General features: G+C 51.1%; 4 protein-coding genes across 4 annotated transcripts; 2 read left to right on the top strand and 2 right to left on the bottom strand.

The window, feature by feature from the left end:
- Window positions 1-362: 362 nt before the first annotated feature.
- MRS44_017543 (uncharacterized protein) lies at window positions 363-1965 on the bottom strand (the record flags this gene model as incomplete). Its single annotated transcript, XM_065615454.1, has 3 exons — window positions 363-836; window positions 1288-1559; window positions 1860-1965. The coding sequence occupies 3 exons, from the start codon at window positions 1963-1965 to the stop codon at window positions 363-365; spliced, it is 852 nt and encodes a 283-aa protein (XP_065471526.1).
- A 402-nt stretch (window positions 1966-2367) lies between these two features.
- On the top strand, window positions 2368-5133 carry MRS44_017542 (uncharacterized protein; the record flags this gene model as incomplete). The annotated part of the gene is made up of 9 exons (XM_065615453.1): window positions 2368-2684; window positions 2733-2769; window positions 2903-2940; window positions 2989-3217; window positions 3273-4118; window positions 4184-4303; window positions 4355-4834; window positions 4892-5029; window positions 5083-5133. 9 exons carry the CDS (start codon window positions 2368-2370, stop codon window positions 5131-5133), a joined length of 2256 nt encoding a protein of 751 aa, XP_065471525.1.
- Window positions 5134-5301: 168 nt separating this feature from the next.
- On the bottom strand, window positions 5302-8737 carry MRS44_017541 (uncharacterized protein; the record flags this gene model as incomplete). Its single annotated transcript, XM_065615452.1, has 5 exons — window positions 5302-5659; window positions 5715-6350; window positions 6404-6508; window positions 6559-7921; window positions 8224-8737. 5 exons carry the CDS (start codon window positions 8735-8737, stop codon window positions 5302-5304), a joined length of 2976 nt encoding a protein of 991 aa, XP_065471524.1.
- A 3417-nt stretch (window positions 8738-12154) lies between these two features.
- On the top strand, window positions 12155-12862 carry MRS44_017540 (uncharacterized protein; the record flags this gene model as incomplete). The annotated part of the gene is made up of 1 exon (XM_065615451.1): window positions 12155-12862. The coding sequence occupies one exon, from the start codon at window positions 12155-12157 to the stop codon at window positions 12860-12862; it is 708 nt and encodes a 235-aa protein (XP_065471523.1).
- Window positions 12863-13500: the final 638 nt, after the last annotated feature.

Raw genomic sequence — 13500 nt, 5'->3', positions numbered from 1 at the left:
ACCTTCATCACTACCTACAGAGGCAGTCAATCCAGGGGCTTCAATTAGGGCAGCCGAGGTCAAGAAGCTCAAGGAGGCCGTTGGCGCCGGTCAGTCGTAATAAAAGGAGGCGCCAGACAGTTTGGGGATGTGAGCAGTATGATGTAGCGATTTGTAACTCGAGAGATTGCTGGTACTTCTACCATAGGCTAAAATAGGTGAGGGGCTAGGTACCTTTGATCCAATGCATTTTTATTGGCTGCCAACCCCTGCTGTGACCCGACCGGAGCTCCTCGACATTTGAAGGGATAATGACTTACCCTTGCTGCCTGTCTCCTATCGGGATCGCATGCTTGGGCCAAGTCCTCACTATTTTTTATGTATTAGTGTTGAGAAGCGAGCCTGTGGCTACCTTTGAGAAAGTAGTAGATTTGTCGTCGTTCAATGTATGAAGCTAGCCACGGTGAGCAGACCTGAGTTCTCCGTCGTCCCGAGTCGACCCTTGCCCCTGCACCCTCGATGCTCACTAGGATCGCATGCTCTCGTGGGTGACCAACCGCGAGCGCTCCAACAAGCCGCTCCAGTGCCTCATCTGCAGATCCCGCATCCAGCTCGAGGGCCCGGGGGACCTCGTCGTGGCCCTCACCGACGTCATCCCCTACAAGTTCAACCGTGCGAGCCCTTTCATGACGCTCACTTCTGTCACCATGGGCCTGCAGTGCAGCCTGCAAATATAGGGCGCCTTTGCCATATGGGCCTTTGCGGGCCGGGAGTCGCGTGCGCGCGTAGCCTGAGCGCTCCCATGTTTTGGCGTTGACCGATTGGAAAGGGTATATCGACTGAGTGCTGTGATGAGTCTTTATATGTTAATCAATCTGTGACAATGAATGCAGATATCAAACGCGGAATGGCTAACCCATGACAAGGAGATCCATACCCACTTGAGATGCTGATCCAAATAGAAACAGGATAAATCCATTCCGCGATAGCCTAGAAACGCTGATATGTGCGAGCAGTCACTCTGGCCAGTATTCTCAGATCTGACACCTCCGTTCCGAACCGTGGAGGCAACTGCCCACATTGGGCTGGGCTTTAAACTGGAGACCGTGCATAGACCAAAGACCAAGAGCTAGGTTTAAATTTCCAAAAAGCCAAAGTCGCCTTCTGCTGACCCAACCGGCATCGCTCGCTGACCATCTGGCTGATTTCACCTTTCCTTGACTTGAGTTAAATACAACTGCATAAGAAGGCTTGGTATTAGACCCGAACGGTGTGTATTATTTGTCCTTTTTAGGTACTTAGACTGACCTCGATCCCAGGTAATGTTCCTTGTATCTCGAGATAAAGAGGGTCATAGTCACCGGCACTGAGTTCGGACAATGTAACTGCGTGTATCTTCAGCACCGTAAGGATACTGCTAAGATAAGACAGCGCCGCGACAATCTTGCCTCGCTCAATGCCAGGCTTGCTAACACTGGGGTCAACGTCTGGACGGTAAAGCCAATTCCAGACAAACCCTTCGAGTCCCTGCTGTTTAGAGAGGAGGGGCTCAAGCCGTGATTCCTGCAGCCCATTAAGCTCTAGCGGTCTTCTGGCTTAGTTATCTAATCGAGGGCTAGGCTTTGATTATAATAAAGATTATACTATTAATATATCTTAGTACTATATTTTAGTCTTAATATCCCTTCAATTGTCGAGGAGCTCCGGTCGGGTCACAGCAGGGGTTGGCAGCCAATAAAAATGCATTGGATCAAAGGTACCTAGCCCTTCACCTATTTTAGCCTATGGTAGAAGTACCAGCAATCTCTCGAGTTACAAATCGCTACATCATACTGCTCACATCCCCAAACTGTCTGGCGCCTCCTTTTATTACGACTGACCGGCGCCAACGGCCTCCTTGAGCTTCTTGACCTCGGCTGCCCTAATTGAAGCCCCTGGATTGACTGCCTCTGTAGGTAGTGATGAAGGTATCGATTGAAAAGTCATCGTTGAATTGAGAATGGTTTGTATGAGGATTTAGATGGTGATGATTAATGACACATCGTGTGGTTCCCCTCATGTACCTCCTCGTTGACAGGGGTGGTGTGGGGCGGGGTACTTGCCGGAGCTCCTCGACAATTGAAGGGATAGTGAGTAGCGTTAATTGATCAATTGATTTGTTGCGTTTTTATCATAGTTTAAATCCTTTAGGGTAGTAAAAAGTGCGTCGCATACTTGGATGCGTCGCATGCTTATCATGTACGTTATAACGTTAGTAGAGTAGCTAAATTGCACGCCCCCTTAAATAGATAATTCGGCGCAACTCGTGCCGGTCTTATTCCAAACTATTGGCCTAATTCTAACCACCTCCTCTTTGTTTTCATCTCTTAACACTAACTCCCTGGTATAATGGGCGAATTTGACTGCTACTGCGCCATATGCGGCGTCGCCCTAAACGACCATTCCGACATCGGGAGCCGCCAGCCGCGCGCTTTGAAGAGACGCCGAGAAATCGTGCGTAGAAGACGCGAGGGACTTCCTCCTCCAGACGACTCAGAAAGTGATGATGAGTCGGACAAGGAGCCTTCTGACGACGAGTCTGAAGATTGGTACGAGGATGAGGAGGATCTGCGCTATGATCCTGACCTAGTCAGCCAGGAGAGTTTGGAATGGCTGGGCGAGGTATCGTGCCTCGGCTTCAATCCAGTCGCTCCTTCAGACGATAGGTGAGCTTGATACAAGTCTACCAATGAGCCAAATGCTAAGGCGATCAGGACTTTCTTTGCTGATGCGGAGCCTTACGATGACTACGTGAGTCTTGTTTCCCGCTGCATGAACCAGGCTGAATCTCAACCATTAGGGTCAATTGATACTTCTTCCGGGTGACGGTGAGTTGACAGTTTACATGCAGACCTCAAACAATAGTTTCTGATATTATTTGAAGACTCAAACCGGCCAGAGCAGAGAGAAGTTGACTGGCAGGTCCTTCCGAGTGAGACACTCTTTTAACCCTACACTAACATCTCTTAGTTATCATGCGAGCGAGCCCAACAGATCGGCCGTATTTCCTTTCCACAAAGACTGCTACCTAATGCTCAAGAGAGTCCAGGTTTCCACCAAAGGCCCTCCTCCGGTAGATGGGGACCTGCTTTACAAGGTGATGGCTGGTCTATCGGGGCAATACTCGACCTACCTCGAGATCAACTATGGTCCCGTCTCTGGGAGGGATCAGTTTTGGGAGCCTATTCCAGGCGAGGAGGTGAGGCTGGAGCATGTACGGACTGCCAAGATCGATATGCTGACGACGTCACTAGTTCTCTGTCACGAACCCCAACGATGTGAACGACTTCTACGACCACCTGCGCGAGAAGTTGACGTCGGGGAGCTTCCAGCCCTCTCCCGAACCCGAAGCAATTCTCCTAGGGCTTGCTAGTCCAGATGATGACCCCTTCTCCAGGCTATCCAACGAGCTAATTCGCGAGATCGCAAACATAGTACCGTGCGACACGCTCCTGTCTTTGAGAAGCGTCTCGAGGCCCTTCTACCACGATACCCGAAGCAACAGCTTTTGGAAATCGCGCATCGCTATCGGTATGCCCTGGCTCTGGGACCTGAGTGCGTCTCTGGAGGCTTTGAACACAGCGTTCGATTACAAGAAACTGTACGCTTGGCTTGAGGTTGTGACGACGCCCAAGTTTGGAGTGGAAGCTCCTTTTCTGGCCATCGCAAATAGAAGACGTATCTGGCAGTGTTGTGTTGAGATTTTAGACCACTGCCAAGAGGCCGAGAACATGAAGTATGCTATGGAACCGGAATTGGAGATCGTTGAACAGGCTCGTCGACCCATCTTGTTCAAGGTGGCTCCCACTCAAGCGTCGCGACAAGACGGCATCAGCCGGACATTTTGGCTTCATTCTTGGAAAGAGATGGATAAGTCTCGATTTGGAAGCTTCCTCTTCGAAAGCTTTTGGAATGACGATGGTCTCCTGTCCGGTTTTGGTGTCGTCTTCGGAAGTAGCCCACGCTTCTTTGGTACTCCAGCTGGAAAGGTGGAGACGGCACGAGTAACTGCTGGAGACTGGATAACTGAGATGGAGCTTGTTTTTGGAGAGAGTAGCCAGTCAGAGAACAGGCCAATTACTGGGATTAAGGGCATCAATGTGAGTTTTCCTTGGTCCCGACAGGATGGCATATTATGGGCCTGGAAGAGACTAACCGCCGTCAGCTTCGACTTCGATCAGGGCTCAAATTCCGGCTCGGTAACCAACGACTTAATGTGGATTGCAGAATACTCTGCGTCTCGGAGGGCAAATGTCTAGTCGGCGTTGAGGGACAGACTCGCTCGGTATGTGTTGATCACTTAAGGGCTTGGTGGACTCGGCTCAATGATATTTAGGACGGCGTCATATCGCGAATCGGCATCCTGGAGGCCCCAATCTTCGAGGAGAAACCCCCCCGGTTCTGGGGCAACCCCGGTCCTCTGGCACAGAGGCTTCTCTGGGCATTTGTCGCGCCCCCCCTGTGGCAGCGTCGAGACATCAAGATATCTCCCATCTTTCCCCATGGGCTGGATGAAGGATACCCTGAAGACAACCTCAGACCCTACCAGACGCTCCCATGGGCAAGAAGTCAGGGCGAGTTGGAAAAGCTGGCCCGAATCACAGCCTACACGCCTCGGAACCCCACCGATGCGACCAGGCCCATTCTTGGCCTCAGGGCTGAATTTGTGAAAAGGTACTGGGAGCCTAAGCGATACGTTGGCCACGGAGAAAATTGGCCCGAAGATGAAATGACCCATCTGGACTTGAATGGCGCATATGGGGAGAGGATCGTCGAGATTGGAGTATCCAAGTCCGGGACTTTGAAAGGACTCATGGTTTGTGCTGGACTTGCTGCAAAGCTTGAGATGGAGTTGACTAATTCGGACTTGTAGTTGAAAACAAACAGAGAGAGATTCGCAATCTTTGGTCAAGGGGAACCAGGACCAGAGAACTGGACAACGGTTCAGGTCCCAGATGGAGACTTTATCAACGGCATCGCAGCAACGTTTGATACTGATACCAACACTGGCGTAAGTTCGGGCTCATACTCTGTTACTACGCCCGTCACTGACCCTGTTTCCAGGTTAAGGGGCCTATGTCTTCTGTCGTTATGCTTCACGAGCCTCTGCAATAGAACTATGCCCTGGGCTTGCCTTCTAACAGGATACGCTGAGGATCTCGGTGGTTTATCTCTACTCTAGGTCATCATGCCTGGCTGAGAAGTCTTTCTTCAAGCTTGGTTTTAGCCTGGCGTCTGAAAAGAACAAGAGCCACCATCTGTCAACTTCGGGCACGTTGGCTATCACTGCTCATGCCATGACGTCATCTGCAAGCGATGAAGCATCGGCTGTGGAAGGACTTGGTCGCTTATAGGGTGAGGCATCTGCGGCGGCGCAGCTGGCCTCGGGATATGATATCCCAGAGCGCTGGTGCCGCTCGGGAAACTCGAGTTTGTCCTTGGGTCGGGAGTCCCAAACAGGTCACTCTGAAGGCCTTTCAGGATGTGCATGTCCGTTCGTAGCGAGCTAGTCGCTGCCGCCGATTGTTGCAAGAACAATATCGTCTTGTGGAACAGAATTCGCAACAGCTGTTCATCAACGTATGAATGAAGGACAGGGTCCTTGAATGCCGCCGAGAGAACCAACAGATTTCCCCATTGTCTGCGCATGGTCAGCCACCGCTACCAAGAAAACAAAGTCCAACATATTTACTCACGCATGCGCTGTGCCAAAAACATTCGTAATGATCGGTCGCTTCTCGCGTAGTCCATGGAAAGCTCTTGTACTCTCAATCAGTGCCTTGATACCCTTCTTGGCCAACTCAATCACCTGCGGATCAATGTCGCTGTGCGTCCTTGGCTTAGGATGAATCAGCGGAGTAATGATGCCCTGATGGAACTCCGAGCTGACGCTAGAAAGATAGGGGCTAGACGCATGATTCTTCACGAATTGCGAGAACTGCAGAATTTGACGGATGAATGGTCGATACGTGATCACCTGGGCACCCCAGTATTTCGCCCGCAATCTTGCCGCAAGGATATCGTCTGCCGGGGGATCATCTTCCCGGAAGGCAAAGCTGGGAGCCACCCAGTGCATGCCCGACACGGCATCCGATACCACAACGACGTTTCTGAACTTGTCCTTGCCAGCCTTGCCCGCCTTGCTGGTGTCTTCGGGCGCATAAAACATTCGATGGATACTGTTGAGGTGCGTTCGCAAGTAGAGCTGTCCAGGATAGCTGTCCAAAACTCGTTGATTAAAACCTTCGAGAAGGCTCATATTGGGGCGAGGCATATCATCCTCGTAAGAAAACAGGTCCGAAGGGGGAAGTCGGAGCTCGGCGATGAGATCACTGTTTATGTTAGAACTTGTTTGTCGACGAAGCAGTGTTGCCGCGATTGTTACCTCTCAAGCTGCAAACAAGTCCAGAACGTGAGGGCGAGCTGGTTGTACTTTATGTCCTGAATGAACTCGCAGTTTCGCTTGATTCTTCGCAGCTTGTCTAAGCTCCTGCGTACACTGTAAATGTCCGAGTCAATTACACAATCAAGAATACTCACGGTCTCATGATCACTTGCAGCTTGTGGCTAGCCTTGTGGATAAAGGCGAAGCTCTCCATCGGCCTTGCAAGCTGTCCATGGTATAACCCAGCAAAGACGTTGGCGTAGACGTTCTTCATGTTATTGTAGGCCCCTGTATGATTGCCAAGAATGTCTGTCGCATACGCAAAGTACTCTAGGCCAGGAGTAATTTCGTAATTCTTCTTTAAGCCATAACCCGAGCGAATTGCCCCTAAGCCATGGATAGAAGAACGTCGGCTATCCAGGCTTCTGCCCTGCTCCTCCCGCAATGGCAGCCCCGAGGAATGCGAATGGAACGAGAAACCAGGAGGCGGGCCCTGGTTAGGCGGCGGAGGAGCAGCACCATTGCGCGTAACTTGGCTGCCATGGGGAAGAGGCTCGGACGATTGCACGACATCAGGCACGGTGTCACGGTGTAAACAAATCTTACCTAGAGCAAGGACAGAGAGGACCAGGGCACTGTGGATTGACCGATCTGGCCGGCCAGTTCGTGGCGGTGCGGGCCTGGGCGGCTCGCATGCATAGGCGCCTGACGACCGCTTCCTTTTCGACCCTGTGATCTCTGTCGGAGTCTGCGAGCCGCCTCCCACCGCAAAGGCCGGCTTCGGAGTCTGGGGCTCGGAAGAACGTGTCCGGAGCGTGTCCAAGAAATACCGAACCCAGTGATCGAGTATATCCGGCTGGATGACAGGGTGCATGCTCAGAATGTTTTCTTTGAAGCTCTCAACATACGCCCAGACATTCGACTCGGAAAAGTCTGGATTTACATCGAATGCCAGAACACCACCCTTGTATTCGACTTGATCGGGAGTACTGAGTCCACTTAGTTGACCGCAATTAGAGGCTGGCAATGGTGATACTATATCCGATGAATCACCACCGGCCATATCGAGATTTCCATGGTCAGCCAGCTCCCGCACGTGTCGCGAAGGGTGTGAGTCTTCGCCTCGCCCGTAGACAAACAAAACACCTCTGTTCTGCTCTTGACTGATGGGGTATTCGCTGATATGCCGGACTCCTTCCCGCTCCAGGTGATGGTTGATTAGTTCGCGAATCGAAGGCCATTCTAAGAGCAAGCTGGCAAGAGTCGTGTGGTTGAGTGGGATAGCGGGCTCTCCAGGGGGAATGGGCGGACCTGGCTTGACTTCCATCTCATCCTCAGCTATCATGCGCAGGGGGATATGCTCTGACGAAGGATGATCCTGCGGTGTCTCACTCGGATAATAGGTCTCAGCATAGGCACCGTTGGTGGGATATGGCGAGGTTGGCGCGCGTTTGTAATCCCCTCCCCCACGGGCTCGGGTTTCATCTCCATTGCTGGGGTTGCTCCAGGGAGACGAGACTCCATGTTGGCAAGTCTTTGATCAAATCGCCCAATCTGGCTCAGAATCGTGCTCAGGGAATTCTGAACGGCTATTAAGCTCTTCATGATATCACCTTGAGCTCTGTCCATGCTAGTTTCAAAGTTAGTCCAACTTATGCATATACACCAGGATTGACAGCCTACGCTTTTGGTGCGGAGAATCGATATTTGCAATCTGCGCCCTTCTCCTTGCACGTCTGGCATGGTTTCGCTTCATCGCATTTGGTTTTGAGCTGACGGCAACTGTAACACGCCTATACTGCTCATCAGCACTGTTCCACAATCCTTGAAAAGATCGAAGCCAACCCGAGAAGCCCGTGTACTCTTCTTGGCTAGTATAGATGACGAGTAATCGCCGTAGAGCGGCTCATGACCAGAGGAATACCCGCCCTGTTGCTCGTAGGACGCCTGAGCACGGTCGCTACCCGGAGTTGGGGGCATCGACGGCGCGCTTTTGTAATTCATGTGGTCTGGCTGGTTACCCGGGTAGGCGCCCGGAGGAGGCGGCGCCGGTGGTGGGTGAGACGTCAGCAAGAGATGCGGTATCGACGGCATGCCATCCGGCGCATGGCCCGTCGAGTTAGGCCGGCCCCGGTCTTCGGCAGAGCGAGAAGGATAATGCTGACATGGATTCGGGGCGGGAGGATGCAGAGCGCCGGGAGACGGCGCCGGCGGAGGAGGAAGCTGGCTCGAGCGTGCTTGATGAGGATGCGGAAGCGATACTACTTGTTGGGGTGTGCCGGCAGGCCACGAGGAGAGGGGTGGACGTTTGCTGTTGGGAGGTGCTGTATCCATGCTTTGGTATGTTATATTTATGGTACTTCAGACCTACTTTCACAATAATCAGGAACGAGGCAAAGAGAGAAGCAGGGATCACGGAGAGGCGGTGGTATATTTCGGCAGGTTTGGCGGAGGCAAACAAGAATGGTGCCTCGACCAGGTCCATGTCAAGTTCGTAGCTGCGGATAACCTTTGTGGAGGATCCCACCACGTGCCCAAGGAAGTCCCTCGAAATGGACCCTATGCTTGATGCCAGTTCAAGCCGCTGGCTTGGGGCGCTCTGGTGTGACCGCCGTGGCGTTCGAAGGTAGCTTTGCGGTCGGTTAATCCCGCTTTCCAAGGTCGTGCTCGCTGTCTTGCACGGGTCGAGTTGAAAGGCTTTTTTTTTTTTTTTTTTTTGTTCACTCTTAGCTGAGAAACCTCGTCAATCCAGCAAACCGGGGCAATATTACCTACTCCAAAGCCTTTGAGAAGGTTAATCGTAATCCTGTAAGTAGCTCGCAAGCTTGGTCAATTCTCATCCAAGTCGCGCTCTTTCCCAATTTAAGGGGGGTCCGGGCTGAGATCCTGTGGGTGGCATTGGGACCGGGGGGCATGGTAAGGTTGTTTTGGCGCTCAGAGAGGCGCTGGTGTTAGTGGGATTTGCAACTCAAAACAAAGACCATCTGCAAGCCGATGGTACTTCTCCGCTCCGATCGAGGTCGAGACCCATCCTCGTGCCACCCAAGGGATGCCAAGGCTCTGCTGGGCCACATCGGTTCAACCGCTGCGAGCAGCCAAACCGTTTCCGACTTCCGCCTCAAGGCCCATTGTCCTTCCACAGGCGGCTGGGCTGTGATAATCGCTGAATTTCCAGGGAATAACCCGAGTGACAGGGTTAGGTTGGAAGAGAGGTGGGGGCGTTCATCTGAGCGTTGGCGTCACGTTCGTGATGGTTCCCTGGAGTTTAAACCAGCGATGACGGTAAACAATCGTGTTGGTTACGTATCCCCTGAGTGCGTAAGGACCTCCGCTAAGTATTGCGCCCCCAGTTTTATCCCTTTAACAGTTAGCGCCTATTATCCCTTCAATTGTGATAAGCCTCCCGGATGTAACTCGCCCCACATGACCCCTGTCATCTGACTAGTACATAAGGGGAACCTCGCGACGCGTCATCAATCACTACCAATGCGATGTCGCACTTCGTAACAAGAAGAATTGTTTGGACAAGTATCACGGGCTAATTTAGGTGGGAATAGATGTATCTTTCATGTTCACGTTTTAATTGGCCAGACACCCCTGTAGTGACCTGGCGGGAGGCTTATCACAATTGAAGGGATAGTGGGTTTTAGAGATCGTAATGGTTAAGATCGTATCATAGCTCTACTTACTCTTCGGGCGAAAGCCAGGCTAGAAAAAGGTATCGCCTCTATCAAGACCTCTGATTGGTTCAATACCCTTGGCGTGACCCTAGCGGAGGTCCTTACGCACTCAGGGGATAGGGGCGTCTTAGAGGGGTGGGAGGCACCAGATAGCTAATCTTATGTTTATTTTTATTAGAATCCTACGGAGTATGGCAGTACTAAATCCAGGGGCAGCTGACCATTAGGCAGCCGACGATTAATCGAAAAATGGCTTACAGAGTAGCTACAGACCTGGAATTGATATATATATATATATATATTCCTTTCGATTCCGGCGATTTCAGAAATAAGGTCGTCTTGTCGTTAACTATTTTATAACACTTATTGTAGCTTATTTATCCCTTGAATTGTCGAGGACCTCCCGGCCGTACCGTGCCCCACAACACCCCTGTCATCAAGAAGGTACATGAAGGGAACCACACGATGCGTCATTGATCATCACTACCTATATGAACAGTGTAATGTAGCAATTTGTAACTCGAAAGATTGCTGGTACTTCTATCATAGGATTAAATAGGTGGGGGATTAGGTACCTTTGATCCGATGCATTTTAATTGGCTGCCCCCCTGCCGTGACCTGGCGGGAGGTCCTCGACAATTGAAGGGATAGAGCGACCTAGATGTTTTTCATGGGGTTGGTCTGTGCAAGCGCTTTCCAGATAAGGAAAGCCGCCCTTGTAGATACGGACTAGTAAGAGGAGGTAGGTATCAGGTACGTATCTAGACGGGCCACATTCAAGTGACTTGGCCACAAACCGAGCGACGATTTAGGTTAAGAATTCAAGTAGTAATCGCGGACACGCTGTTGTGGTCTGAACCCCCACTTGCCGTCTGGCCTCATTCCTCCGTATCACAGTGTGATCCACAATAATGATCCACAACACCAAGAGTATGGTCTCCCCTCCCGGAATAAATGTCTCGTCAGGATGCACGTCTTGAACAACGCAAAGAGGGTCGTTTGATCACTGGCCACCGCTTGGGCCACCCTCAAACATAGCACGGCCGATCGCGCGCCCGTCGCAACCTCCAGTATGTAAGCCACCTCAGCTCGACCAAGGCAAGGTGCTGTTCGGACGGCAAGGTGCATGATTGTTTTGGTGTTGCTGCAGGTTTCAGCATCAGGCAGCAATGGGTCAATGCTTTCCAGCAACGCTGGCTGAGAAAACACCACATCCTGCCGGTAGACAACCAACTCATCTCCTAAGTGCGTGTTGCCCTCCCAAGATGTCACGAGACCCACCCGACTCCGGTAACCCCGGAAGTACCTGAGGGGTACGCTAAGTTTAATCCGAGAAGGAATTCATGCCATTTCCCACCTAAAACACCATAAAATTATTTTGATCGCATCAATGAGCTCCCCTCCAATTCTAGACGAGATACAGGTCATCAACCCCTATGATGACACGAGCTTCCTCGTCGATGAAAAACACAGCCATCGCATATGGCCAAATGACTCGACCCGGGCCGCGGTTTTTCCGGCTGACAATGACCGAGGCACGAGCTTCGAGCCCTTCCATATAGAAACACGCAAATTTCATATCAACACACTGCCTCCAACACCTCTAGAGCTATTCCAGTTTTTCCTACTTATATTCCTCATTGAAAAATGGGTCGTCTACACCAAAAACTGGGTCACGTGGCTGAAGAAAAACGGCTGGGTTGACAGCTGGAAGACCGAAATGAAGCCAACTTCAAAACTCCACAAATCGGAAGGTCCAACGACTTCAGAGGTGATGACGATGATTGCAGTGCTTATTTATATGGGTGTGCATAAGGAAAAAAGATACGAAGCGATTGGGAGAGCCCCAAGCCCGGTGTTCAACGCGCTGAGCACTCATTTGTTAAGTTTATTTTGTCAGGGGCAAGGATCACTACCATCGTGAATAGCTTCACGGTCAGCGTGAACGCTACACCAGAACTAGCATCAGGCAACAGCCTGCTGCCTATGAGATCGGCAGACTGAACACAGGTATAAGAGACCGACTCTCGTCACTCCTTTAGATAGAAAATCAAGCGCTCATTTGATCCTCATGGCCCATCAGTACCTGCGACATATTTCATACGATACATTTCAACTTATCCACAGGCACCTTCGCCCCTTTGACCACACCAAAGTCGATGAGACTGCACCACTTCCGAGGGTATTCCAAGGCGTTGAAGAGTGGTCTGACCATATACAAGCCGTATCTATGCAGCTATTCCGGCCTGGATCTCACTTAGCCGTCGATGAGTGCATAATCCGCTATACGGGCAAAAGTGACGCTATCACGACTATCAAAGGCAAGCCCGACCCCGTGGGCTTCAAGATTTGGGTCATAGCGCAAATGGGCTTCTTTATCCAGTGGCTATGGCATATCAAAGAGGCGGAATACGGCGCCGTTGGCGTTGAAATTTCAACACAGGAGTTATCATCACAACCCTCACAACCCTCACAAGCCCGGCCTAGGAAAAGAAGAAAGGTCTCAGCCAAGGCCGCAGAGAAAGCCCCTGATACAGGAGACAACGATGATGCAGTGAATTCGACCCAAGCCGTCGTTGTTGGCCTTACAAAAACACTGCCAAAATCGACATATCACGTCTTTGTGGATAACCTCTTCTCGTCCCCACCTCTCTTCCGCAACCTCCACAAGCAGGGCTACGGGGCCACAGGCACGGCTCGTACGGATAGCGGCATCCACGAGGAATTAGTCAGTGATAAGAACGATGACGGCAAGGTCAAAAAAAATGTACGAATTTAATACTATTAAGGCGATACCGACCCCTGACAACCAGGTACTAGCTTCAGATACTTTTGGCTAAGAAATCCCTACTAATTCGTCTTTATTATATATCCCTAGGTCAACCAAATCGCTTGGAAGGACAATAAGCTTGTGTTATTCTTGACCACCGTGTTTACCGGTGCCGATGATGAGCGTGTCGTCCGGCAGAGGAAGAGGCCGTCATCACAGAAGTCACAAGCCAAGCCGATACGCCGTTTTTTTTTGGTAACGAAGCTGTCAAGATAATCAACATCCCGACAGTAGCTGCTGCTTATAACGACGAGATGAACCATGTTGACCGTGGTGACCAATTGAGGTCATATTATAAATATGACCACCGCCTACGCCGGGGCGCGTGGCAGGCACTAGCCTGGACCTTCCTCCTTGATGTGGCCCTCGTTAACAGCTACGTTGTTCAACTTCACGGGCAGCCAAATTGGAAGAGATTCACAAATCATAGGGAGTGGCGAGAGTGCATTTACAACGCATTATTCAATGCCTACGGCTATGACAGTCAGACAAGACGGCGTTACCAAGCAGGAGACGAGCGTGATCTACAAAACCCCGAATTGCAGAGGGAACACGTTAACCGTGAGATCAATCATGTCGACCGCCAT

This window comes from Fusarium solani (genome assembly GCF_023522795.1).
Source record: "Fusarium solani strain SB1 chromosome Unknown bctg00000014, whole genome shotgun sequence".
NCBI lineage: Eukaryota > Fungi > Ascomycota > Sordariomycetes > Hypocreales > Nectriaceae > Fusarium > Fusarium solani.
The sequence above is the reverse complement of the archived record's forward strand: the minus strand, read 5'-3'. Positions and strand labels throughout refer to the sequence as shown.